The 27062-nt window shown below is 39.2% G+C and overlaps 1 protein-coding gene across 10 annotated transcripts in view; it reads left to right on the top strand.

Annotated features, from left to right (window-relative positions):
• Arid1b (AT-rich interaction domain 1B) overlaps positions 1 to 27062 on the top strand; it is a 407120-nt gene that overhangs the window by 285824 nt on the left and 94234 nt on the right. For all 10 annotated transcript variants that reach the window (XM_048805918.1, XM_048805923.1, XM_048805922.1 and 7 more), the window contains exon 5: positions 1548 to 1791. In XM_048805918.1, coding sequence (XP_048661875.1) covers positions 1548 to 1791 — 244 coding nt within the window. The remainder of the gene's footprint in view (positions 1 to 1547; positions 1792 to 27062) is intronic.

Genomic DNA, 27062 nt, shown 5'->3' with positions numbered 1-27062 from the left:
AGCAGATGAACTATCCAGGGATCCTAATCTTGAGTTTGCTTTGTGACATTTTGTCATTGCTGAAGAGCTATGACCAGCTCTCTTTACCTTGCCCTTTTATATTTTCTGAGCTAGATTTATTCTTAGAACCCAAAGCATCCTCCACCCCCAGTTTTCAAAGCCCTAGATTCAAAGGTCCCCATAGCAAGCAAAGTTAAACATTAATGAAATTGAGTGATTAGAGCTTATGTGTTAGGACTGAATATACCTTGAGGCAGTAATAACCAGGTATTTCTGATTTTGTTCTGCAGTATTTAGTCTGGATTACCAGGACAGATATGTTTTATACTGCAATTCAGCATTTAGAATTCACTGAACATCTAGTCCCCAGCTTTGCCTGGGCTTGCAGCATTGGAGATCTGAGAGTCCAGTGATTCCTGCAAGCCTTTGCCTAGGTACTGAGCATCTTTTGGTGGCCCCCAGTGTAGGCTATGGGGCACAGCAGTAAAGGAGCCACCATGTATGGTCTGTTGCTGCTTTTTTGTTTCTCCTCTTCCCTTTATTTTCTTTAGCTCCTGCATCTGTCCTCAGTAATGTGACCTTCAACAGTAACTTTGAATCTCTGAACTTCAGTTTTCTGAAGCTGTCAAATGGAGATTTTTAATAACTTCCTCAGAGGGTGTTATGGTCAAATTAGATAGCATTGCCAGCATCAAATTGTTATATAAAGGCATAAGCTGTAACATTAGGACTCATTTCTGCCAACGTAACTTCAAAGGAATTTATTTTCGCAATGTCACATAAAAATACAAATATCACTATGTTATTATAACAGTACTTTGTAGTTATTTAAAATGTAATAATTCTTCACTGCAAAGTTTGGTTAAATTTTTGACTGTTGCTGGGCATGGTGGTGTATGCCTGTAATCCCAGCGACTTGCAAGGCCGAGGTAGGGGGATCATGAGTTCAAACCCAGCCTCAGCAACTTAGCAAGGCCCTGTGTCGAATAAAATGTTTTTTAAAAGGACTGGGAATGTGACTCAGTGGTTAAGTGCCACTGGGTTCAATTCCTGGTACCCCCCCCCCCCCAAAAAAAAAGACTATTACTACATTACAACGTCCTAGTTTGAAATTTAGTCTATAATGTTGATTCTAAACAAAGGGACCCAAATCCTGTGGTTGCTCAGCTTATGGAAGCCCTCATGTTAGAGCCAGGTACTCCATTCCTACGGTAAGTCACCCCATCCATGGTATCTGCACGGCACCTTGCTTGGGCCTGATGGACTTGGCATGGCAACAGAAAAGAAAACAAAGAGGATGGTTTTATGAAGAGAGATACAGCTTTCCTCATTTTTTAGGAGATGCTCACTCTCATGGGTTCGTCCCAGGAGGGAACTCGTTAATATCTTCTAATAAAAAGTGGCCATACTCTGAATTGGGCGTTAATTTAGAAAAAAAAAAAAATTTTGCTCTGAAGGGGACATTGTTATGATTTTCATGGAGTGTGTTAGTTGGATATTGGTCCAGTGTGTTACCCTATAAATACATGCTTTTCTTTCTTTCTTAGGACCTGTCTGGCTCCATTGATGACCTCCCCACAGGAACGGAAGCAACCCTGAGCTCCGCGGTCAGCGCGTCGGGGTCCACAAGCAGCCAGGGGGACCAGAGCAACCCAGCTCAGTCACCTTTCTCTCCACATGCCTCTCCCCATCTCCCCAGCATCCCTGGGGGACCCTCACCTTCTCCTGTTGGCTCTCCTGTAGGAAGCAACCAGTCGCGATCTGGCCCAATTTCTCCTGCAAGTATTCCAGGTATCACCTTCTTAATTGTCACTGTTTTTCTCTGTCAAACAACAGCTCTAACATTCTGTGGTGGCACTCACACTCCATGACTTGTTTTATTATCCCCCAGTGATGGGACCATGCGTTAGGAATGTAGCTGCATTCTCAAAGAAGAACACCAGAGTCCCAGTTCCTAAAGAGTCTCAGCAAATGAGTCTACCACCTACCACCCGTTTAGAAAATACCAGATACTTTGATATTTTCAGTTTGCCAGAAACACAAAGCTGATCTCTGAGCATTTACTCTGTAGTGCTTTGTTAAATAAGATCCTCTACTGGTAAGTGCACTGTGGGTTATTCATGAGCATTGGCCTTGGTTTTTCCATTGTCCTCTTCAAAGTATACCTCAACGGTTATTTCTCAAATGTTTTTAGGGTTTGTAATTCCCCATGTCTGCTCATATTCACACACTGATCAGTGCCAGAACACTCAGTGATGTTCTTGGAATTATTTATTTATGAATATTTATTTTTCAATAGCTTCATCTCTGATCCAGCTTTCTTATATCAAATGTCATACATTTAAACCCACCAAGCAACTAGCTTTCGTTTCTTATTAAATTATGTGTAAGTTTTTTTTTTGTGCAACTTTTGCTAACATAGTACGGATATGTCAGAAAGCACTTTGATTGAACTACGTATCAGAATGGGTATTGAATTGCTAATAAAGTCTCATTTATATTTGATTTTGTATTTTTATAAAATGTTTATTATGGAATACCTGTATATTTATTATAGTGTATATATGTAACATAGATAACTTGCTAATTGTGAATCATGACCATCATGAATATTCATGAGTCCACCGTCCAGTTTGAGTATTGGTGTCACTGGTGCTGTTACATCTTACCTGTATGTCCGTTCCCTGTCTCAGACTCTGTTCCTTTCCTCCACTTCTAGATTTTTTTTATCACTTTTTGTTTTGTTTTTGTAGAATTTTATTACAAGCATTCAGAGTATATGGAGTTAGTTTTATTTGATAAATTTCTTTGTAGAAATGTATACTATTTATTTAATGTCATGTTGTCAATAATTACAGTAGAACTACAAGCACAAATTAAGAAGGCCCTGGGAAAATCAGAAAATGCTGCTTCCACTCACACCATATGTGGTCTGCTTTGTCTTACTTTTTGGCTAATGGTTAAGTTTCTAAGATTCATCCATAATTTGAGCATAGCCGTAGTTTTAAGACATTTTAATGTTACCTTTCCTTCAATAATATTTGCTTATCCTCCTAGTGTTTGCAATAAGACGTGGACTACTTATTGTTAAGAGTGTTAACTCTGAATACTCCCTACTTCAGAATTTCTAAGGCAATCTTTGCTGTTCAGATTTTTTTTTTTTTTCAGATTGGTCTTTGAGGGGTGTCATCTAAATGTTGGAAAATCATATATCAAGTGTTGTATTTCTCCAAAAAGAGCTCACTCCTTTATTCTGAATTAATAACTAATCAAATACAGACTTTTCTGAGGTATAAAGAATATTTATACCTGACATGTGTATTTGACAATCTGAAGATGTTTTTACGTACATTTATCTTTCCAGGTGGAAATTTCTGAGCCTTTGTTTTCAGTGACTGGGTTTTGATGTAGTGTAGAGCACATACCTTAAGAGAAAAGCTCACATTGGGCCTGTGGTCCTGGATGGTCAGGCATTAGGTTGTTAGGTCATGCACACAGAGGAGAGGAATTGGTCGCCAAGTCCAGTGCTGTGTGTTTTGGAGGGTAAGAGTTGGTCATTGATCACGTACCGGCACAGTTGCTGTCCATGCTCCCCAGTAGCTGCAGGTGTGGGCATGGAGGGGAATACCAGTGTTCCTATTCATTTCTCCCTGCCAATTCCTTTTGTAATCGAAAACTGTCATCTTTCTTGAAAATGTTGTTGAAAGCAGAGAGCTTGTTTTTTAAACTTGTATCAGCAGTGCCCATCTTAGCTGTGCTTCATCCGAGTTCTGTGTTGGTTGATTGAACTTTTCACTGATATTTAGTACAGGGAAGAAATTAGGCAGCAAAAGCTTCACCTTTCTTAGTGATACTTTGTTTGTTTGGTTCTTTGTGAAACTGGGGATTGAATCCGGTGGTGCTCTACCACTGAGCTAGTCCTTTTTATTACATCCCTAGTCCTTTTTATTTTTTGAGACAGTGTGTAGCTAAGTTGTGAAGGCTGGTCTCAAGCTTGCAATCCTCCTGCCTCATCTCCCTGCGTCACTGGGAATACAGGCCTGCGCCACTGTACCTGCCCTTAGTGATTGATGTACTCTTGAAGTGAAGGTGCATATATGATCAAGCATATAAAACATGACAAAGAGAACATTTCTTAACCTTAGAATTGTTCTAAAGGGAAGAGCCTCTTAAAAAGTCTGATGGACAATTTTGGCATTTGTTCACCTTCCTCCCAGATGGAATTGCAGTGAACTTTTGAGCTAGATGAATGGGCTTTCATAACAGCTAAACCCTCCTCCTTATCGTCAAGCCACTTGCTGAGTAAACTTGGCAAACTTCTAAGCTTCCCTGAGCCTCAGTTTCTGCATCTGTAAAGATAATAATTACATCTCATAAGGCCACTGTAAGGAATGTGCTGCTACATGTAAGACAGGTACATGCTACATGTAGGACCTGGTGAGCACTTAATGCCTGTTGATTATTGTCGTTTCCATCAGTTATTGTTGTTATTCAAGCTGAGACCTGGAGACTTATCCATTTGTAATTACCATCCAGAGCAGTGCGATTGGTTTTTGCAGCAAGTCCCTGATTCTTTATCCAATAGTGTTCACAAGGTGTGTATGAAGTTTCAAGTTATGGTTAGCTCTGATTACCGAGATTGTTCAGCTGGACTGCTAGCCTTAAAACTGCATAACACATTTTCACAAAGTTGAATCTATTTTTCTTCTTACTTAAAAAAAAGGTCACAGCTGCTCTTCTTGAGGGTTGGGACTGAGAAAATAAAGATAAAAAGATTGTATCCCTGAGATTAACAGAATTTTTGCCACTATTTCTACACATAAAAATTTTGTGGGACAGAAACCCTTGCTTCACTCAGGCCATAGGCAAGTTGATTTCTGTATGATGGGCCGTCAGGTCAGCAAAGTTTAACAATAGTTGCAGTTCAGAATCCTGGATTATTTCTCCCTCTTTTTTGTCTTTTTAGAGATGATATCAGTTAGCTCTGAGCAGTGTCCTACTCGGGGCCAGCACACACTGGCACTCACTGCTTCCTGTGCAGCAACACAGGGTTGACAGCCAGCCTGCTCTCGTGGGATGGAGCACCCTTTTCTGAGTTATAGAGGAGCAGGGAACCCTTGGCAGCCTTGTCTCAGCCTTTTTGGGGGGATAGTCCATGGCTTGAATCCAGATGTCCTATTTCTCCTCTCTTTGTTCCCACAGCTAAGCCTAAGGACAGTCAAAACTAAGTCTTTGATAGGTGTTTATGAAAAAATTTATGGTGCTATTTTAGTGGGATTTGTTTAAAAATCCTAACAGATTTTGTTGAAAAAATTACAGGTTTCTCAATCCATTTTTATCCACCTAGTCTGTGTACCATCTCCCATATGCACACACACTTGTGAAAAATTACGTTTCCCTAAAATCCACATCCTTATTCTCTGGGAGGTGTTGAGTTAGTCAACTTACATTATGTTATGTGTTTTTGTGAATTTGGTCATTGGCAATAAGGCACACTTTGGGTTGATCAGAAAGTTGATATTTGGTTTTTGTTTTTTATTTACTTCTAATTAAATGTAAATACACCTTTATTTACTGAAAAATTGGGCCCTTGTATCATCTTCTTTCCCCATCTCTAGCCCTTGTTTTTAAATTTTGCTGATCTGTACATTAGATGCTAAGATAATATATAGTCTCCTTCTTTTGGCTTTGAGTCGGAACTGGTGAAGTGCAGTGTCCTGTCAAGATTCCGTGGCCTCCCAGAACAGGGCTCTCAAACTGCTACTATACATGCAATTGGACTGTCCCTTTCTTTTCTTTTTTTTTTTTTTAATTTTTAAATTTTTTATTCTAATTTGTTATATATGACAGCAGAATGCATTACAGTTCATATTACACATATAGAGCACAATTTTTCATAACCCTGGTTGTATGCAAAGTATGTTCACACCATGTGTGCCTTCATATAGTACTTAAAGTAATGATGTCCATCTCATTCCACCATCTTTCCTACCCCCAGGCGCCCCCTTCCCCTCCCACCCCTCTNACAGAAATGAAATATCTCCATTTTCCTCATTGGTAGTGTGCTGTGTATACACTTAAATTAAGCAAACCTTATGTCAGGTGCAGTTAATTCTGAAATGTCTGATATTAAACATTCCTCTAATAAATGATCTCGTCACATTGTACTTACGCTGTGTCTTGGGTTACATCCTACGGTTGTGTACTTTGGTTTAAAGAGAAAAACCTACAAGGTTTTGAACATGTTGGATAGGTCTTACACTAGGCCTCATCCCCCCAGTACATCAGGGCAGCTGACTCGGCACAACGTCAGAATGCATTGCAGTTGCCAGAAGATTCTGTGGGTGTTCACTTTACTTGTCTTGCCTCCTGAGCCAACCAGTCCAGTTTACTAACAAAGCAAAAATGTAAATAAGTTGAAGGTTTTTAAAAATTTTTATTTTACTGGCCAAAGGCTTTTGTCATCTTTTTCCTGCATGTGCTATACTCAGCAACCATGTCAAATATTAAGAAGGGTGAACATAGAGCGGTATGTGCATGGTAGCAGATGACAAAACCTTAAATGTTTAGACTACTGGTGATAATTCATTGGTTTTGTTAATGAAGATCTAAGGGTAGTAAATACAAATTTCTGAAGTTTTTTGTTGTTTGTATTTGGCATTTGACATGTATACCAAGTCCATTTTTAGGTGGAGTTAAATCACTTCTGTCTAACTGTAGGCCACTTTGTAATAGATTAGGACCAAAAACATAAAATTAGGTGGTTACATTAGGACCCCGCCAAATGGACATTGGTTTTACATCCATTCTTCTTGCGTAGTACTAGATACCAAATACACATCTCCCTAGTCATCAGAGACAGAAACAGAATAGAGTTGCATCAAATATAAAGACAAAATCCCCTCTTTTTAAGTTTNACCACCTCCCACCCCTCTGCCCTATCTAGAGTTCGTCTGTTCCTCCCACATCCCCCTCCCAAGCTCACTATGAATCAGCCTCCTTATATCAGAGAAAACATTCGGCATTTGGGTTTTTTCTCCAACTCCGTCCATTTCCCTGTAGATGCCATGATTTTGTGGGATGTTCCTTTATTTTCTGTGTGTAGGTTTTGCTTGCTTTTGTTCCTCTCCTTCCTCTCATCTCCAGCACTGACTTGTTTTTTCTGACCTTGCTTCACTCTCCTTACCTCTTGCTGTATCTTGATGCTGCCTCTCCCTGAGTCACAGACTGGCTCATTCAGTCATCGTCTCTCCTTGTAAAATGCACAGCTGTTGTGTAGCTGAGAGCTGGGATAAGGTAAAGCCAGAATGTTGTGGGGGGTCTAGTATTGCTTTCCTAGCATTTGTTAAAGAGAACAATCATTTTTCTCCATCTCTGCCCTGGTAAATGAAATTGACAGCTAATGATAAGTATCACAAAGGTGGATAAACAAAGACCAGTAAAGCATCCCATTTGGCCGATTCTGATTTTTGTCTGTGAAACCCTTGCTCCGCCCACTGCAGTTTGCCCTCTGATCATGCTGCCTTGCAGCCCTGGTGAGCAGCCTGGGAACAGCTGCTGCCAGGGGGCCTGGGAGGCACTGGCCCTGCCACATCCCTTCTTCAGTGGGCTTTTTCCTTCCTTCTTTCTTTTAAAAAGCAACATGGAGATTCCCTGTGGTTACTATCCACATGGATTCTCTCCCTTTGAACTGGGCTCTAGGATTGCAGGTTTCTATAGATGGAAAGCAAAGAATTTGGCCCTGATTGTTTAATCTAAACTGGCTTTGAGGGAGAAAGAAACTATACGTATTCCCTCTCCCTGTGCTAATACAGATTGTCATGTTTTTTACTTATTCTCTCTTCATTTCTCTCCCTTCATAGCGATGTATTTATATTTGGAGACAGAAATGAAATATCTCCATTTTCCTCATTGGTAGTGTGCTGTGTATACACTTAAATTAAGCAAACCTTATGTCAGGTGCAGTTAATTCTGAAATGTCTGATATTAAACATTCCTCTAATAAATGATCTCGTCACATTGTACTTACGCTGTGTCTTGGGTTACATCCTACGGTTGTGTACTTTGGTTTAAAGAGAAAAACCTACAAGGTTTTGAACATGTTGGATAGGTCTTACACTAGGCCTCATCCCCCCAGTACATCAGGGCAGCTGACTCGGCACAACGTCAGAATGCATTGCAGTTGCCAGAAGATTCTGTGGGTGTTCACTTTACTTGTCTTGCCTCCTGAGCCAACCAGTCCAGTTTACTAACAAAGCAAAAATGTAAATAAGTTGAAGGTTTTTAAAAATTTTTATTTTACTGGCCAAAGGCTTTTGTCATCTTTTTCCTGCATGTGCTATACTCAGCAACCATGTCAAATATTAAGAAGGGTGAACATAGAGCGTGTATTACATGGAGGTGGTATGTGCATGGTAGCAGATGACAAAACCTTAAATGTTTAGACTACTGGTGATAATTCATTGGTTTTGTTAATGAAGATCTAAGGGTAGTAAATACAAATTTCTGAAGTTTTTTGTTGTTTGTATTTGGCATTTGACATGTATACCAAGTCCATTTTTAGGTGGAGTTAAATCACTTCTGTCTAACTGTAGGCCACTTTGTAATAGATTAGGACCAAAAACATAAAATTAGGTGGTTACATTAGGACCCCGCCAAATGGACATTGGTTTTACATCCATTCTTCTTGCGTAGTACTAGATACCAAATACACATCTCCCTAGTCATCAGAGACAGAAACAGAATAGAGTTGCATCAAATATAAAGACAAAATCCCCTCTTTTTAAGTTTTCTGAGCTTTACTATATGCTTTGCTATTTGAGGTAGCTCACTATTCATTCCCCCCCCCCCACCCTGCCCCCAAAACTAATTGTGGCTGAATGAGAGGGGCCAGTCAAGGTGGTTTGGGAGCTCACAGATCTTGAAAGTCAGGCTAGGTTGAAAGAATCTTTTACTCATCTCTTTAGAGGCCCCTCCTCCATGTGTACCTGTCTCAACAAGCTCTCCTTTTCCCTCAGCAGCTGCATGTGCCCCATCTTCAGCCCTGGGGACACTCTGTGCCCCTTCACTAATACAGATTCCTGCCTGGCAAGTGCCTGCAGTCACTCACTACTTTTTGAAAAGGCTCCCAGATGTTAAGAGCCTGTGCACAATGTAGCCAGATATGGCCCTTATATTTTCATGAAGCCTCAGTTCCTTCATTTTTAAGCCCCTCCTCCAAAGCTCCGTTTGTCCTTTCCTAGTTAGTGAGACATGCATCCAGCCTACTACCCAGCACGATGAATTTTCACCCCTCAAAGAAAAGCTTAGACACTGAAAACGTGTTCCAAAAAGGGTTGTATGTGTTGAACTAAATCTGGAAAGTACCTCCTCAAGCAGCACTTTGGTGGATTCATTCTGAGCCTGCCCCACCCGCCAAGTGGGAGCCAAGGAGATTGCTGTATGAGCTGATGTCACCGCAAATACAACAAGATATTCTGGTCAAAAAGCTAATTTTCTTGCTTAATTTGACATTCAGACAAGCAGATTCTGGAAGGCTGCTGTAATGGGAAAGAGAAAAATGAATTGCAGTTAAGAGTTAGTCATGGGCCAGAGTGAACAGGAAGGATTTTAGTGAGAGGAAATGATAGTTCCTGGTGTAATTTGTCAAGATTAGTTTCTTTAAAATGCACAACAGTGGATGCAACCCAGTGTCTCTCTTTCATTTAATCCATTCTCCCTGTATTTTAAAATCTTATTTTAGGCTCAAGCCTAAAACATCCTAAATAAATAAATTTTCCACTTTTTAATTTATCCTTACTTAATAAAACTCAGAGGTAAATTTTGGGTTTATTTCTATATGTAAATCATTCTAAGGCAGTGTCCTTTCAGGACAACATTAATAGACTCTGAAGTAGCTTTGCTCTGATTATGGGGTGTCTGCACAGTCACCGTGCCTGATAGTCCTATTTTAGAACATCTATCACATGCTCCTTCTGGCCCCTCTGGAGGTGGAAATCCTGCCGCAGCTTGTTTCAAGGAAGATCCATGCTGCTTATTGGCAAACTGAGCAGGCAAAAAACAACAACAACATTTTTTAAACACAAAATACCATTGATATATCCATGTTTTTAATCTGTGGCAGCATAGAAAACATCAATTCAGCAGTTCTACAAACCAAAGAGAACTTAGCCAGTATTTTTTTCCCTTACAATGTAAAATATTTGTGTGTTATACAAAACAGTAATTTCCAATCCTTTCCAAATGATGCTTAGCAGCAGTTAAGAAAGCAGTGATGTATTTTGTCTATTTTGTCTTGGAGAGATGAAGTGCAGCTCTGTGGGGCTTGCTGCTGGCAGTGTGAGGCACAGCCCTCCCCTTGAGCATGCTATCTAAAAATTCTGACCAAGATGCTGGTTCTGAGACTCTGCCCCTGGCACGAAAGCCCTACCTGCAGTTGCGGGGAGCTTGGGGGGTCGGTGCAGGGAGGCAGTCTGCCCTGACAGAGCCTGGCAAGCAGCCACCCATGTCCTGAGCTCCCCTCCTTGAGGTGGCACTTGCTACCCAAACCAAGCATCCCAGATTGAGGGAGGATGACTTCTGCTCCAAAAGCACAGGTCTTTTCAATTCATCCATTCCAGTAGATTTCACATCAAGCCTTTCCTCACCTGTTTCTTCTATACTCAGAAATAAGAGAACATTAGAAATTCTTCAAAATGCACATTCCCTCTTGGCTTCTCTTTCCCTCTTAATTAAAAATAAGCTATGTTGTTCCTGGAAAGCCCTCTTATCACCTTCCCTGCTTGCCCTGGGCTGTGTGTGAAGCTGCAGGGGTGCCTCCATCCAGGGTGGCGCTGTGCACTTGCCTCTTGCTGTGTCATCCCAGCAGCGACCCACGCGTTTTCTTGGTTGACCCAGCAGTCCAGCCACATCTCCAGGGCTTTTTGCCTTGTTCTCTGAAGAGGCACTTCAGACACTTTGTTCACTGTTGGTTTTCATTTCTGGCACAGACTGTCACTGTTATAAACGTGTGCTCAACCCAGTCTTGTTGTTCCTTGAATCAGCAGTGTGCTGCCTCAGTGGAAAGACTGTTGACACAGGCCTGCTGTCCTGACGACTCAGAGTGGAGGGCTTCAAAGCTTTTATGAACTAATTTTAGCTTACAAGGAAAAAGTTTCGAAAACCTTTTAGCCTATGTTTTGGAAAATGGTAAAATGTAGTGCTTGTGGCCAAGATGTTTCTAAACTTTTAATATATTGCTGTGTTTCCTAAAAGGGAATAGGTCACTGTTGCAGAAGAATCGAAACCATTTTATAGAGTGTTATGTTTATTTCTCTGTCTTCTGATAACCCTGAAGCCAGGATTATTATGATGTGTTGATTGATTATAGCCGTTAAGTCTCTTACTAATCAGTTTCATCACTTATTCTCAATTCACACACTTGCACCTTTGATTTCTCTTCCATAACAGGGTGATGTGGGTTGTCGTTGACTAATGAAGAACAGAATTGGTTTCGGCATGAGACAAACAGTATGCCGACACCAATCCTAAAATGCATTAATCTTTAATAATCCAGATCTGCATGTTTATAAATGATATAACCAGGAATTGTTAATGTTGATATTCTCCCTTCTAAACAGAAAGTGACACAGGAGTTGTACTTGCAAATGACATTAAATACATATAGCTGAATGCCAAGAGTGTGACCTTGCTGAAGATTCCAAATACATTACTTCAATTGAATGGTTTTAGGAAAGAAATATGTTTTCTTTTGTTATTGGTACATTAGGTGATACCCTGCTGAAGGCCAACTAACACCAACCAACCCGATTGCTCATTTTTCCTTCCTTTCTTAATTTAACATTCTCTTGTTTCATTCATTAATTCAACAAAGTACTGCAGTCACATATCTAGGAACTGGGGGAAATGCACTGAACATTAATGTGAAGGACCTTTTCATCAGGATGTTTAAATTCTATTGGGAAAGACAGGGATTATACAAAATTGGTCTACACTTTATTGTCAGGTATTATTAGAAAAGAAAGGTCATGTTGCTTCTCTAGATAGTGAATAGGAACCGTGTCTCTTGAAATTGATATCTGAACAAGAGAAGAGAAGGAAGGGCAGGAGCAAGTTAGTGATTAAGGAAGTGGTGGCAGGCAAAGAAGAGCCATCACGAAGGGCAGGCCCCACCTCTCTGCAGCCTGCTGTGGGAACACACAGGGAGTCAGTGAGACTGTGCAAAGTGGGAAGGGGACGGGGCAGAGCTGGTGGCCAGTTACATTAGAGCATCACCAAGGGCCAGGTGATACAGTAGCCCCCCTGCCCACAGTTTTGCTTTCTGAGGTTTCAGTTACCTGTGATCTGAAAATGATAGGTGGAAAAATCCCAGAATCGAACAGTTCATGAGTTAAATTGCAACATTCTGCGCAGCATGGTGGACTCTCTCACTATCTGGCTCCATCCCACTCAGAACCTGAATTATTATTGTATTTAATAGTAGCCCTGAAATGTAAGAGTAGCAAGGCTGGCAATTTGTTTTTTTAGAGATGATATCAGTTAGCTCTGAGCAGTGTCCTACTCGGGGCCAGCACACACTGGCACTCACTGCTTCCTGTGCAGCAACACAGGGTTGACAGCCAGCCTGCTCTCGTGGGATGGAGCACCCTTTTCTGNCTAATTGTTTTTTTTTTTTTTTTTTTAATATTTATTTTTTAGTATTTGGCAGACACAACATCTTTGTCTGTATGTGGTGCTGAGGATCGAACCCGGGCCGCACGCATGCCAGGGGAGCGCGCTACCACTTGAGCCACATCCCCAGCCCCAAGGCTGGCAATTTGGATATGCCAAAGAGGAGCTGTATACTACTTCCTTTAAGTGAAAAGGTGAAAGATCTTAACTTCCTACAGAAGGACAAAAAAAAAAAAAAAAAAAAAAATCATACATTGAGGTTGCTAAAGATGTGTGGTAGAAATTAATCTTCTGTCATGAAATAGTGAAGAAGAAAAGCACTGAGAGCCAGGAACCACTGAGCCTGTGCAAATATTTCAGCAAGGGATTGCCTGGAACCAGCATCCCAGACCTTGCGCTTCAAGGAAGGGATGGTGGCACAGATGGAAGAATAGGTTTGGACTGAAAAATATTAAAACCACTGGAGAAGCTGCGTTGGCTGGTGAAGAAGCTCCTGTTGCATTTCTGGCAAATTGAAGTTGACTGAGTAGAAGGATGCCATCCAAAGCCGGTCTCTGTTGTGATGAAACTGGGCTTTTCTAGGGGATGATGCCCAGTAGAACCTTCATTCACAGGAGTGCCAGGGAGCCACCAGGACGGAAAACATGGAAGTGCAGATTGCCTCTGGTACTACATGGCAGTGAGGCAGGACAGAGAGAAGAATGTGTGCCCTCTCAAAACAAAACTTTTTGAGAGAGAAGGAGAAACCATAGTTCTGTAACTTTATTACTAGATTATATAGTTACAACTGTTCTATTTTCAATTATTATTTTTTTGTCAATCTCTTGCTTTACCCAATTTGTGAATAAAATTGTCATAGATATTGATAATGTAAGGAAAAACATAACATATATAGGGGTTTGGTATTACCTGTAGTTTCAGGATCCACTAAGGGTCTTGGAATGGATTCCCCGTGCATAAGGGGGAACTAGTGCACAGGAGTTTGCGATTGTAATGGGAAACCTGGCAGATTGAGCAGGCAGGGAATGGCCTGATTCAATCAAGGTTTTAAAGGATCATTCTGGCCACTACAAGCAGTTCACTATAAGGGACAAAGGCAGAAGTAGGCATCCTGGAGGCCAGTGTAGGATCCTTGGGGATGGCAGTTCCTGTATTTTGGACAACAGAGCAAGTGCTTGAAGGGGGAGTCCAGAGTTCGGTTTTGGCTCTGTCATACTTGAGGTTCTTGTTAAACATCTTCAGGGGAATTTTGAACAGGCAATTGGATTTAAGAATCTGCTCCAGGTATTTCTAAGTGGCAAATGGAAGAAAATTTTTGTTTGTGAAAACGATTATTTCAAAAGTGTACTTGCTGAATATTGTTAAAATTTAAAGCGAAAGAATCAGTGACAAACACATGGGAAGTGTTTCTTGGTCGTACCACCCTTGGAATGGTCCCCAGTATCAGAAGATGCAGGTGACCTGGGCTCTGCCCTGACTAGGTGCTGGCTCTGCCCATCATGTGCTCCTAAGAGGCATGTCCCTGAGAGCACAGCTGGGTACCTCCATACTAGCTGGTGCCTCCTGAGATCCCTGCTGTTGAAGAGTTTGGTTGCCGGTCAGTCTGGTTCCATCCTCTTAAAAACGCACTTACTGAAACACCTGAATTCATGCCATGCTGTGAACGTGATGTCAGAGCGAGTGAAACAGATGCTTATTGGTGCCTTTAAATGTAAATAATGAAGTGTCAGCCGGATCCTTCAGATCCTGGACACGGTGTGCCGAAAACTTGTGTTTTTCTTTTAAAGTTTTCAAAGCGTACACTAGTACTTTAGCTTTTTGTCTCTTTACTTTTTTTAATATTTATTTTTTAGTTATAGTTGGACACAATACCTTTATTTTATTTATTTTTATGTGGTGCTGAGGATCGAACCCAGGGCCTTGCACATGCTATGCGAATGCTCTACTGCTGAGCCACAACCCCAGCCCCTTTGTCTCTTTACTTTTAAAAGAAGTTTTTTTTTACTAAGAGTTTCAAACTTTTAAATCTTACCACAAAAATGACCTCTCATTATTCAGCATAAGTACAAAGTGAGGTTTTTTAAAGCTTTTAGGAAGTAGTATATTATTTTATGTCAATAAATTGACAGTTTTGTATCTAAACATACAGAAACTATGTTGTCTAGTAATACTACTGTTTTTATCCCTGGGTCCCAATTTTATATACCCTGTGCTGCTTTGCTCAAATCCCATTTTTTCCCCAAACTGCAAATCCTTTCTTCCCTCCTCTCACATCCGGAAACAGCATAAAGATTCCTGTTGACCCACCACATGCACCACCTTTCCATCTGGAAAATGTGCTCCTTCTCCCTGCAGGGCATACCCGTGAGTCTTAGGATGTATCCTCTGTGAAAGCAAAATGACTCCAAAGGCATGAGCATTGGTGTGTGGCACTTTCATAGCTACCCATGTTTACAGGCCGAGTTGTGGTAAAATGTTGGCATCTAGAATAAGAAATTTGTGACAAGAAAGGATGGTGGCAAGTGAAACTTTTATTAAAGGAAGAAAGTGACTGGGCTTTGAAAAGGCCCTCTCCATCCGGCAGTACAGAGCAGCGATCAAGTGGAAGAAAGGGAACAGGCAGGCGCTCAGCTAATCTTTCTCCTGGGGGCCCAGGTGGACAAATTGGCAACCCTGTTCACAGCTTTTTTTCTTCTCCCCTTTGTATCATAAGAACTGCTAATCGGATCCATGCTGCTGCAACTGTGGTTAGTTATTAACAGAATAAAAGCAGATTTCTTCAAAAGAACGGGTGGGGGAAGTGACTATACAAAATTGCAAGGTTGTTAGAATCTTAAATGCACAGCAGTCGATTTTTTCCCTTATTCTGAATTATACGATGAATACAAGTCTTTCATCTGTCACTATACCCGTTTCTTCAGAAGGCAGCCAAATATTAAGCTTCTCAAACAAACAAAAAAAAGAATCTTAGAGGAAAAATATTGAGGAGGAATAAGAATGGGTAAGAGAAGGGAAAAATTAGGTTTTGTTTTTATTAATTTGTCCTGGTGAGAGAAATACAAACTGCCTGCTCTGTTTGGTTTCCCTCCCTGCCTTTTACCTTACATCAAAGCAGGGATTAACACAGACTCAGCGGGAAGCTGCGCTGCATTTTCTGTCTGGTGCTCTGTGTGAGTCAGGTTCAGAACCCACCATGTTTTACAAAGACAAAGGGTGCTACGGATCTAGACTTCATGGACAAGCAATATCATGTCAAAACACACGGGCGCCCCTCACCACAAGTGGATGTTCCAAACCCAAAGACCTTTGATTGTGAACCAGAGCTATAAAGCTATGGAAAAGGGTTTCTTTTGATGAGAATGCCAAATGTTTGCTATGATAGTTCATGCAGGTCGGGGCATCTTTGACATTCACAAGGGGGATCCCTCCCAGATCCTCAAGATTCCCCAAAATAGAAATGGCTTCTGCTTTCAGCCCAGTCACATGTTTGTTCCTATGACTTATTTGTTCTTCCTGTTTTCACACGTAAAGTTGATAAACTTTCCTTAAAGTTTTGTCTTTTATTTAATGAATAGTTTTTCTAGAAAGAAAGTTTTTATTACTTTTACTAGAATTACTGGGAGAAAAGAATATGTAAACTGAATAGAGCTGGTGTGCAGAGGGGCCAGCCGCATCCAGCCACACGGCATGTGCCAGCCAACAGTGGCCGGACAGCATTGGAAGTGGACCTCAACCTCGCCTTAGCACATGAGGCCCTGGGTTCAGTCACTGGCACTGCAGGAAAAAAGAGAGAAAAGAAAATGAAAGTCAGGCCACACAGTAAAACCAAAAGTCATCCTTGTCCCCATACCCCAGAGTACTTAGCAGACTAAAAATGTTACATTTTAATGCTGAGAATCTACTGTATATAAATGTGTCAGACTCTGGTTTACCTTTTTCTTTATTATTATTAGAGCTTTATAGTTATACATGGTAGCTGGGTTCATCCTGACAGATTCATACATGTATGGGATTCATTTCAGTTCATGAACCCCTCTTTTCCCTCTCCCTTTTCCCTCCCCCACCCATTCTCCTTCCTCTACCCTACTATATTTCCTGTTGCTCATCTATTAATTTATATTTGATTGGTTCTTTATGTTATCTTATCCTTGCCTTTATTTTACTCTAGCTTCTGCATATGAGAGAAAACCTTTGAGTTTCTTAGTTTGACTTTTTTCACTTAGTCCATTTCCATCCATTTACCAGCAAATGCTGTAATATTATTGTTTTTTATGGCTGAATAGAACTCTGTTTTACACATACACACACACACACACACACACACACGCCATGATTTCTTATTTTGTTCATCTATTGACAGGCATCTGGTTGATTCCATAATTTAACTGTATCATAGCCAATTTTAGCTCATTTGGGAAAATACCAAGGAGTGGGATAGCCTGGGTCATGGTAGTTCTATTCCTAATTTTTTGAGGAATCTCCATACTGATTTCTATTGATTTACTAATCTACAGTCCCACCAATAATGTACAAGTGAACCTTTTTCCCCAGGACCTCTCCAGCTTTTATTAACTGTTTGTAATCTTGATCATTGCCATTCTGACTGGAGATAAAATCTGAGTGTGGTTTTTTTAAAAAAATATATTTATTTTTTAATTTTCAGTGGACACAACATCTTTATTTTATTTTTATGTGGTGCTGAGGATCGAACCCAGCACCCCGCACATGCCAGGCGAGCGCGCTACTGCTTGAGCCACATCCCTAGCCCCTGAGTGTGGTTTTGATTTGCATTTTCCTGATTGCTAAAGATTTTGAACATTTTTTCATGTATTTGTTGGCCATTTGTGTTTCTTCTTTTGAGAAATCTCTGTTTAGTTCTTTTGCCCACTTATTATTTGGTATTTTTTTTTATTAGCTACACATGATCGTACAATGATCTTGACAATTTATACATTTGAATCAAATGGGGTATAATTTCTCATTTTTCTGATTGTACAGGTTGCAGAATCACATTTTTGGTGTTAAATTTTTTGAGTTCTTTTTATATTCTGGATATTAATCCTGTATTGGAGGAGTAGCTGACCAAGATTTTCTCCCATTCTGTAGGCTCTCTCCACACTCTAAATCATTTCCTTTGCTGTGTAGGAGATTTTTGGTTTGATGCCAACACACTCATTGGTTCTTGGTTTTATTTCTTGTGCTTTGGGTCTTGTTAAGGAAGTCTGTGCCAGCATGCATATATATATTTTTTGTTTGTTTGTTTTTAAGAGAGAGAGAATTTTTTTAATATTTATTTTTCAGTTTTCGGTGGACACAACATCTTTGTATGTGGTGTTGAGGATCGAACCCATCCAGCACCTATATATGATAGAGTGTTTTCTTCTATCAGTTGAATAGCTTCTGGTCTAATTCCTAAGACTTTGATCCATTTTGATTTGAGTTTTGTGTGGGGTGAGAGTTAGGGGTGTAGTTTCATCTTTCTATATAAATAGCTTTCCAGTTTTCCCAGCACCATTAGTTAAAAAGACTATCTTTTCTCCAAGATATTGGTACCTTTTTAAGTATATCAGATGGCTATAGGTATGTGGATTTGTCTCTGTGTCTTCTATTCCTTTGATTCATGACAATTTTGATGTCAATATCATGCTGTTTTTATTTCTACATCTCTTAGTATAAATTCAGATCAGATATTGTAGTGCCTCCTTCATTTTTCTTGGTCAGCATTGCTAAGAATTTTTTTCTCTAATTCTTTACAGAATGTCATTGGTATTGTGATGGGGATTGCACTGAATCTGTATATTGCTTTAGGTAGTATGGCCATTTTGACAGTATTGATTGTTACTATCCAAGAACATGGGATATCTTTTCATCTTCTAAGGTCTTCCTCAATTTCTTTCTTTAGTGTTGTATAATTTTCATTGTAGCGCCCATTTACTTCCTTGGTTAGATTATTCCCAAGTGTTTAATTTTATTATTTTTTTGAGGTTATTGTGAATGGGATGGTTTTCCTGATTTTTTCCTTGACTGAGTCAATGTTGGAGTATAGGAAAGCTATTGATTTATGGGTGTTTATCTTATATTCTGCAAAACTCATTTATAAGATCTAGAAGTCGTCTGGTGGAGGTTTTTTTGGATCCTCTAGATATAGGATGATATCATTGGCAAACAGAGATAATTTGACTTTAAAAAAAAAAAAACCTTTTCTTTTCCTATTTGTATTTCTTTTCTTCTTTTTTACTAATGTTTCAAGGACTGTATTGAATAGGAATGGTAAGAGTGGACAGCCTTGTCTTGTTCCTGACTTTAGAAGAAATGCTTTTAGTTTTTCTTCATTTAGTATGATGTTTGCTTTGGGTTTGTCATAAATGGCCTTTAAGATGTTAAGGTTAGTTTCTTCAATCCATAGCTTTTCCAGTGTTGTTAATATGAATGAATGTTGGATTTTATCACAGGCCTTTTGTGCATCTATTGAGATAGACTTTTGTTCTTAATTCTGTTTAAGTGGTGAATTACGTTTATTGATTTGCCTATGTTGAACCAACCCTGCCTCCCTGGAATGATACATACTTGATCGTGCTGTTTTATGTTTTTGATGTGCTTTTGAATGTGGTTCGCTAATATTTTATTAAGGATTTTTGTATCTCTGTTCATCAGGTATATCACTCTTCAGTTTTCTTTCCTTGATGCATCTTTGTCTGGTTTGGGCATCAGGGTTATGCTGGCTTCCTAATATGTATTTGGGAGTGCTCCCTCCCTTTCAATTCATGGAATAATTTGAGAAAGACTGGTGTTAGTTCTTTTTTAAAAGTCTGTTAAAACTCAGCTGAGAATCACTCTGTCCCTGGGTTTTTCTTTTTTTGGAAGGCTTCTTATTTCTGTTTCAACTTCATTACTTTATATTGGCCTGTTTAGATTTTCTATATCTTCTGGATTCAATTTGGACAGGTCATATATTGTCTAGAAATTTGTCAGTATCTTCTAGATCTTCCAGGTTATTGGAGTAGAAATTTTCAAAATCGGTCTGATGATCCTCTGGATTTTAGACGGGTCTGTAGTGATAGCTCCTTTTTAATCTCTGATCTTGGTGATTTGCACCTTTTCACTTTCTTTTGGCTAGTTTGGCTAAGGGTTTGTCTATCTTATTTAACTTTTCAAAGAACCAACTCTATGTTGCATTTATCCTGTGTATTGTTTTCTTATTCTCAATTTCATTGATTTCTGCTCTAATCTTAATTCTTTCCTGTCTTTTACTGGTTTTAGAGTTGGTTAGTTCTTTTCGTAAGACCTTGATGAAGCATAAGCTTATTTATTTGGAATCTCTAATTTTTTGTGTAGGCACTCAGTGCTATGAATTTTTCTCTTAGCCACTGCTTGTTTGATTCATTTGATACATTGTATCTCTGTTCTCAATTTTTTTTCTAAGAATTTCTTGATTTCTAAGTTCTTCTTTGATCCATTCTTCATTTAAGATAATATTGTTCAATCTCCATGTGTTTACGTGGTTTATATAATTTTCCTTGCTGTTGATTTCTTGCTTCCTTTCATTAAGATCTAATGGGATACATAGGATTGTATCGTGTTTTTGTTGTTGTTGTTGTATTGTTTTGTTTTTTTTTTTTTTTTTCATTTGCGAAGATTTGTTTTGTGGCCTAGAATATGTTCTCTTTTGGAAAAAGTTCAGTGTGCAGCTGAGAAACAGGTAAATTCAGCTGTTTGGGGGTGGAATATTCTGTAGATGTCCATTAGGTCCATTTGATTTATAGTGTTGCTTAGGTTGGAGATACTTTATTGTTTTTGTTTTGATGACCTGTCTGTTGGTGCTGAGGATATAGTGAAATCACCCAGTATTATTGTGTTGGGGTCTGTGTCAGATTTAATGTCATGGAACATTTTTTTCCATGTAATTGGGGGTATTGACATTTGGCGCATACATGTTTACTATCATTAAATCTTCTCGTTGGATTGTTTCCTTTACTAGGATGTAGTAGCCGTCCTTTTTTTCTCTTCTGTTTAGTTCTTACTTGGAAATATGCTTTGTGAGATATGAGTATAGCTATCCATGCTTGTTTTCTTGGTCCATATGCATGGACTATTTTTTGCCATCATTTTGCCTTCAGCCTATGGATGTCTTTGCCTATGAGTCTCTGTAAACAGCATATAGTTGGATTTAAATTTTTAAAAAAATCTTTTGTTGTTGGTAGACCTTTATTTTATTCATTTATTTATATGCAGTGCTGAGAATTGAACCCTGCGCCTCACACATGTGAGGCAAGTGTTCTACTACTGAGCCACAACCCCAGCCCCGGATTCTAATTTTTGATCTATTCTGATAATCTGTATCTTTTAACTGGGGAGTTGAGACTGTTAACATTCAGCATTAGTATAGATATATGTTTGGGGTTTCCTTTCATTTTGGTTTTTTGCTCTATTTACTCCTGTCTGGATTCTCATTTAGTAGATTATTTTTCTATTGAACTTCCTTTGCTTGGGAGCTTGTAATGACCTGGACATTGAAGTCCAGAAGTCTGTGTTTGGCCTTGTGCACTCTCATTGCCTTGTCATGTGCCTTATGAGGCCTTTTTAGTTTCTGTGCCTTAAGTTCTCTTTTGGGAAGGTATCTACTTGGAAGGGCTCTAATGGTTATCCATTACTCAGACTGCTGACTGACTTCCATGAGACGACATTATATAATTTTAGTATATTTAAGTTAATCAAAGGAAAGGAGATACTGGGGAAATTTCCAGCTTGAATCTGGTAAGCTAGATGAATCATGATGGACTGTCAAAAGTTTCTCTTGTTAATTGGCAGGAAGGAATCACATTTGTAGGACTTCTGGTGGGGCATAATTCTTAGACTGCATCAGATTCACTTTGATTTTACTTGTTAAGTGATAGGCCTTTGTAACTAATCAGTCTTGTACTCTTGTCAGAGTTTTATATAAATACACTCAAAGCTCAGACCACAGTAGGGAGAATAGTTAACGCTTCATCAAGAAGGTGTGTATGGGTTTCTAATAAAGGCATGTGGGGAACTGTCATGGTTGGGAAATCAGAAGTTTCTTCTTATTGGCTCAGGTGTACACATGTCAGGTCTGCCTCTGGAGTACTGAGTTATCTCTATTTTCAGAACAAAATGGACTTTTGAGCCCTATGACATGGAGGGGATTGTCTCCCCAGACACAGGCTTGGCTTCTTGAATCTGGGAATGCCATCTTCGAGGGCAGAGGCAGGGGCGGAGTGTTGCTTTCTTATTTTTGCACTATTCTCATTGGAAGTTGGATTAGCTCACAATAAAGATCTGTGTTGACAGCCCGTCACAGCCACTCCCCACCCCCCATGCCCCAGGACAGTACTTTCTAGCAAGAGTGAAAATCTGTTTAAAACACATGGGGCACTCAGGCACACACCGACTAAGTACACACCCACACTCTGCAGGCAAGCAGTAGCTCTAACCGCTAAGCTGAAGCCTGAGAAGACTTTCTATTTTCAGTGTTGCTTTGGAGCATATCAGAAGTGGTGTCAGTCAAGAGCTTCCTGATTCTGAGCAAAGGAGATTTTATTTTCATTTCTTAAAGCAAATGAAATAGAAGACACGGGACAAAAGAGTGCTGTATCAAAATAATTTGTTGACTTTCAAACTTGTGTGAGTAAATGAAAAGCATAGGATATTTGATAAACTTAATGGATTATCAAGACTCATTTTTCGTTCACATCACGAGACATTATGCAGATATTTAAAGAAATGCCGAGTGAAATCTTGACTGCTTGTATTGCAGAGCTGCTGATTTGCTACTGAGGTAGATGAGGCAGTCAGTGATTTCCACAGAGTGGAGTCCTCTGTGCAGCCCACCAGTGCCACTGCCTAACAAAATCAGAATTGTCCTTTATCAGAAATGCTCCTCATCAGTCCTTCATGTTTCAAAAATTAAAGGAGTAACTTGAAATGTAGCCCATAGAGAGAATGTATATGGCTCCTACAGCGAGGTTGTCAGGACATGAGAAATACATCCTCCAGAAGATCACCAGTGAGTCTGTGGCAGGTAGGGGAATGTATTTCTGGCACTAAAATTAAAATCAAGTAGTGTCTGCCATACAGACTTCAGATTTGCTTTATTGTCTATGTCCGGGTTCCATCTTAGATAACTAACTGCATCTTAGGTTGGTGGACTTTTTATTTGTAACTGTGTAAAAGGAAGAAATACATTTTCTCTGGCCACTACAACTTTTATAAAAATTGAGTATTTCTAGGTCTACTGGAATTATATGGGAATAGGACACTATTATTTAAAGGGGTGAACTGTTTGTTTGCTAGAGGCTGTAAGTACTTCTGAGCAAGTGTTCTTGTCATTTTTAATTTTATAGTTGTATGCAGTAGTAATATAGAGAGGAATTAACCCAGGAAAGTTTTAGCCTTAAAAATAGTTAACATGGGAACCTGTTCCTCTCATGCTTATTCTCACCATCAGTTCAGCAGTGGTAAAGTGTGACTTATATGATTGCACCTGATAAGTAATTGATTTGCTTGTTTTGATCTGATATAAGAGGTGGAAAAATAAAACTGCAAGTAATCACTTCTCTAAAACTTCACCTATTAGTGGACTTGCTATTTATGTCTTAGGCCTGTGCTTGCATTGAATGCTTAGGAGCCCAGGGCAGCTAAACTAGGCCTGGCTTGCAGAGGACAGAAACCACTTTCTTTCCTTTCTTTCTTTCTCTCTCTCTCTCTCTCATAACTTTATTTATTTATTGTTTTATGGTGCTGAGGATTGAACCCAGGGCCTCCAACGTGCTAGGCAAACACTCTACCTCTGAGCCACTACCCCAGCACAGAAACCACTTTCTTTTATTGACATTTATAGAAGTTTCCTTGTTAAATATGGGGGACTGTGGCAGGTTTGTATGTAATTGCTGCTATTATTAAACACTGTTTGCAATTCATTGGCCTTTTGATCAAGTATTCCTGAATGTTTTTGTACTGATATTATCGTTTAGAACAGGGTCCAGTTAAATATAGCCTGTGGGACAAATTCAGCTCTTCACATATTTTTGTAAATGAAGTTATATTTACACTATTTCATTTATGTGTTGTTTGGCTGCTTTTGAACTGTAGTAGCTGAGTTGAGTAGTTGAGAACTTGCAGAGAACAGCAGAGAACTTGCCACCAAAAAGGCTGATATTCTCTATCGGGCAGTTGACAGAAAAGGTTTGTGTATTCCTGATTTAGAATAAGATGAAACGATGTGATTACCAATAACTTTTAAAGGTCTGATTAACTATTAATTTAAATGTACTTCCTGGAATAACCAGCCACATATTCATTTAACTAGAAACACTTACTGAATGTACAGTATGTGTTGAGTTCAGGAGACACAGTATGGCAGGGAACAAAATAGGACTCTCTGTCCTCATGGAATTTATACTCTAGTGAAATGAGATAAATAAACACAGAAGTAAATTGAGAACTACAAGGACTGTTAATATCCTGTCCAACAGTAAGATGCATATAGCTCTGTGCTGGTTAGTAGTTGCTGACCAACTGCCCAGCCATGTTGGTCTATGATGTGCTGGGCTATAATATGTTCATGTTCATACACTGTAAGTTACACTTACTGGATGTTGGCTAATTTACCAAAAACATAACATATAGCCAGTTTTCTCCCAGTTCTGTTACATACTAACTTCCAGTGTCTTATGACCCCAAAATTTAGTTTCATGGTTATCTTGATCGAGTTCTTAAAAGCTATTTTTTAATAAGCAAGATTACCCTTAAGCCTATCTTTACTGTAAAGAAAATACAGTAAACAGAATCCAAAAGTGTAAGAAAATAATGTACCATTGTCTGGTGGCATTTATCCCAAGAATTCAAGGTTGGTTCAACATTAACAACTCTTAATATTATATACTATAAAAATAAACCTGAGGAGGGAAAATGGTCTTTTTTAACAAAACTCAACACCAAATCATGATTGAAAAAAACAAACACTTAAGGAAGTAAGTAGTAATTTAGAGATGCTTTCTCAACAGGGCACAGTATGAGTATCTTTTAGTTATATGGCAAGAGACTTGAGAGACATTTCCACTAAGCACACCAGTGAGACAAGGAAGACCACTATCTCCATTATCACAGAGCAGTGTACTAGAAGTTGTAAGCAATGCAGTTAGACAAGAAAACTCAAGTAAAGGCATAAAAATGGGTATAGAAGAAATAAAACTCTATTTACAGATGATACAATAATGTACCTGGAAAAACTTAAGAGAATTAGTCATAAATTAACTCAAGACAGTAAAAGAACTTGGTGCAAAATGTACAGTTAGAAGACATAATGGTGGGGAAGTCACATTTACAATAGCAACAAGGAAGATTAAATGTTATTAATACTAATAGAGTATGCAAGGCCTTTTGTATACCCAAACGGGACTCAGGAGGACTTGAAAAAATGAAAGGATTTCCTGAGTTCAAGAGTCATCTCTTCTCCCCAGATTCATTTATAGTTTCATTGCATTCCCAATAAGAATATCAGGAAGGTATTTTATATCATTAGACAAGTTGACAGTAAAATTCATACAGAGAAACAAACATATTAGAAAACACTGAAAAAGGAAAAGCAGGAAGCACAGGATTATCCTTAGTTAAAACATGGTTTGAACTCATCATGATTAAAAATTCTGTGGTGCTGGCAGACAAATAGACTCATGGACCACTGGAATAGAAGAGCAAGCTCAGAATTAGACCCAATATGCATAAAAATTGAGGGCATGACCATGATGGCATTCCAAGTCACTGTGTGAAATAATGTCGAAATAATTAGGGATCCACTTGCAAAAAAAGATACATTAGATCTATACCTCATAATGAAACTGAAGAAAACTAGGAAGAATTCCTTTTGAACCTCAGTGTAGAGAAGAACTTTCTGACTGTGACTCAAAATCCAAAGGCAATAAAAATTTGGTAAATTTGACTACATTTTTTAAAGTTTCATTTTAAAAGATACCATAAGCAAAATCTCTAGACCACTAACAAACTGGGAGAAAATATTCACAGCTGACACCATAAACATGATGAACTTAAAACTGGAATTGTAAACTTAAAACCCATGTAGAACATGGGAGAAAGCCATGAACAAACAATTCACAAGATATATTAAAATGACCTTCAAGCATGGAAAAATAGATTCCAAATTAGAGAAGCATAAATTCAAAAATTGCTGACACTGTTTCTCACATGGGACTGGCGAAAAAAATTTTTAGAAGAATGGCACCTCCTATTAGGAACATTATGGAGATACAGGTTCCTGAAACACTGCTGTGGCAGTGTAGGTTGGTACAGTTTCTGAGGGAAATGGGAAAATGTATGACTTTTTATCAGAAACTGCCCTGGAGGAATTAAACCGAAATATAACTCAAAACTACCCAGATACGTAACCACGGATTTGGAACAACTGAATGTGCACACAGAGGAGAGTCCTGAGTACGCTTTGCAGCCCTCTCACAAAGACTACTCTGGAGTGATTTTTAATAATGAGGAAGATGTTGTGATCTGACAGGAAGAACTTTTCCAGGGCATGCTGTTCACTGAGAAAAGCAAAGCCGAAGATACCTGAGTGTGCAAACTTTTGTGCAAAAAGGAATATAGGAAAGAAAACCATAAACAGTATCAGGCTGGCCGTTCACAAAGGGCAGTGGGGAAAAGGCTAGGAGGAAGAGGAAATGGGCATAGGGAAGGGGAAGAGGAGGGAGGGACACTTACACATTTAAAAAAAAAAAAAAACTGACTTAAAGCTATAAAAGTGTTTTACATACCCCCAAAGCTACAAAGTAATCACAGCCAGTCAGGATGCAGCAGGAACCCTAAATGGAACCCTAACACTGATAACCCTGTGTTGTTCACAGGGATATAGCTTAGTAATCTAAAATGACTATGTGCATATAATAGAATCAAACAAGTAAATTGATCTAGATAATGAGGGTTGGACTTCTCACTGTTGGAAAAGTATGAGTAAGAAGGCTAAAATGTACTCTTTAGTTTTGAAATGGAATTTGAAGTATTCATGTAAACTTGTGGTTATACGTGTATATACACACATATCAAAATACAAGTACAAGGGCTGTTGTGGCTCAGTGGTAGAGCCCTTGTTTGGGTTTGATCCTCACCACTGCATATAAATAAATAAATAATAAATAAATGAATAGATAGATATAGATGCATGTGTATGCATAGGTTAGTTTCCATGCATTTCTTACCTCTGCTCACTGCGTTGGCTGGAAGCACGGCACAGGAGTAAATGTGAGCCAAGCTAGTACCTGACCCTAGTCTCACAATGGCACTCTCCAGCAAAAGGAACCAGGGCTTCTGGAAGTGATTGATATGGGCTGGGGCAGGACAAATAGAAGATG

Source organism: Marmota marmota, unplaced genomic scaffold (assembly GCF_001458135.2).
Source record: "Marmota marmota marmota unplaced genomic scaffold, marMar, whole genome shotgun sequence".
Classification (NCBI taxonomy): Eukaryota; Metazoa; Chordata; class Mammalia; order Rodentia; family Sciuridae; genus Marmota; species Marmota marmota.
The sequence above is the reverse complement of the archived record's forward strand: the minus strand, read 5'-3'. Positions and strand labels throughout refer to the sequence as shown.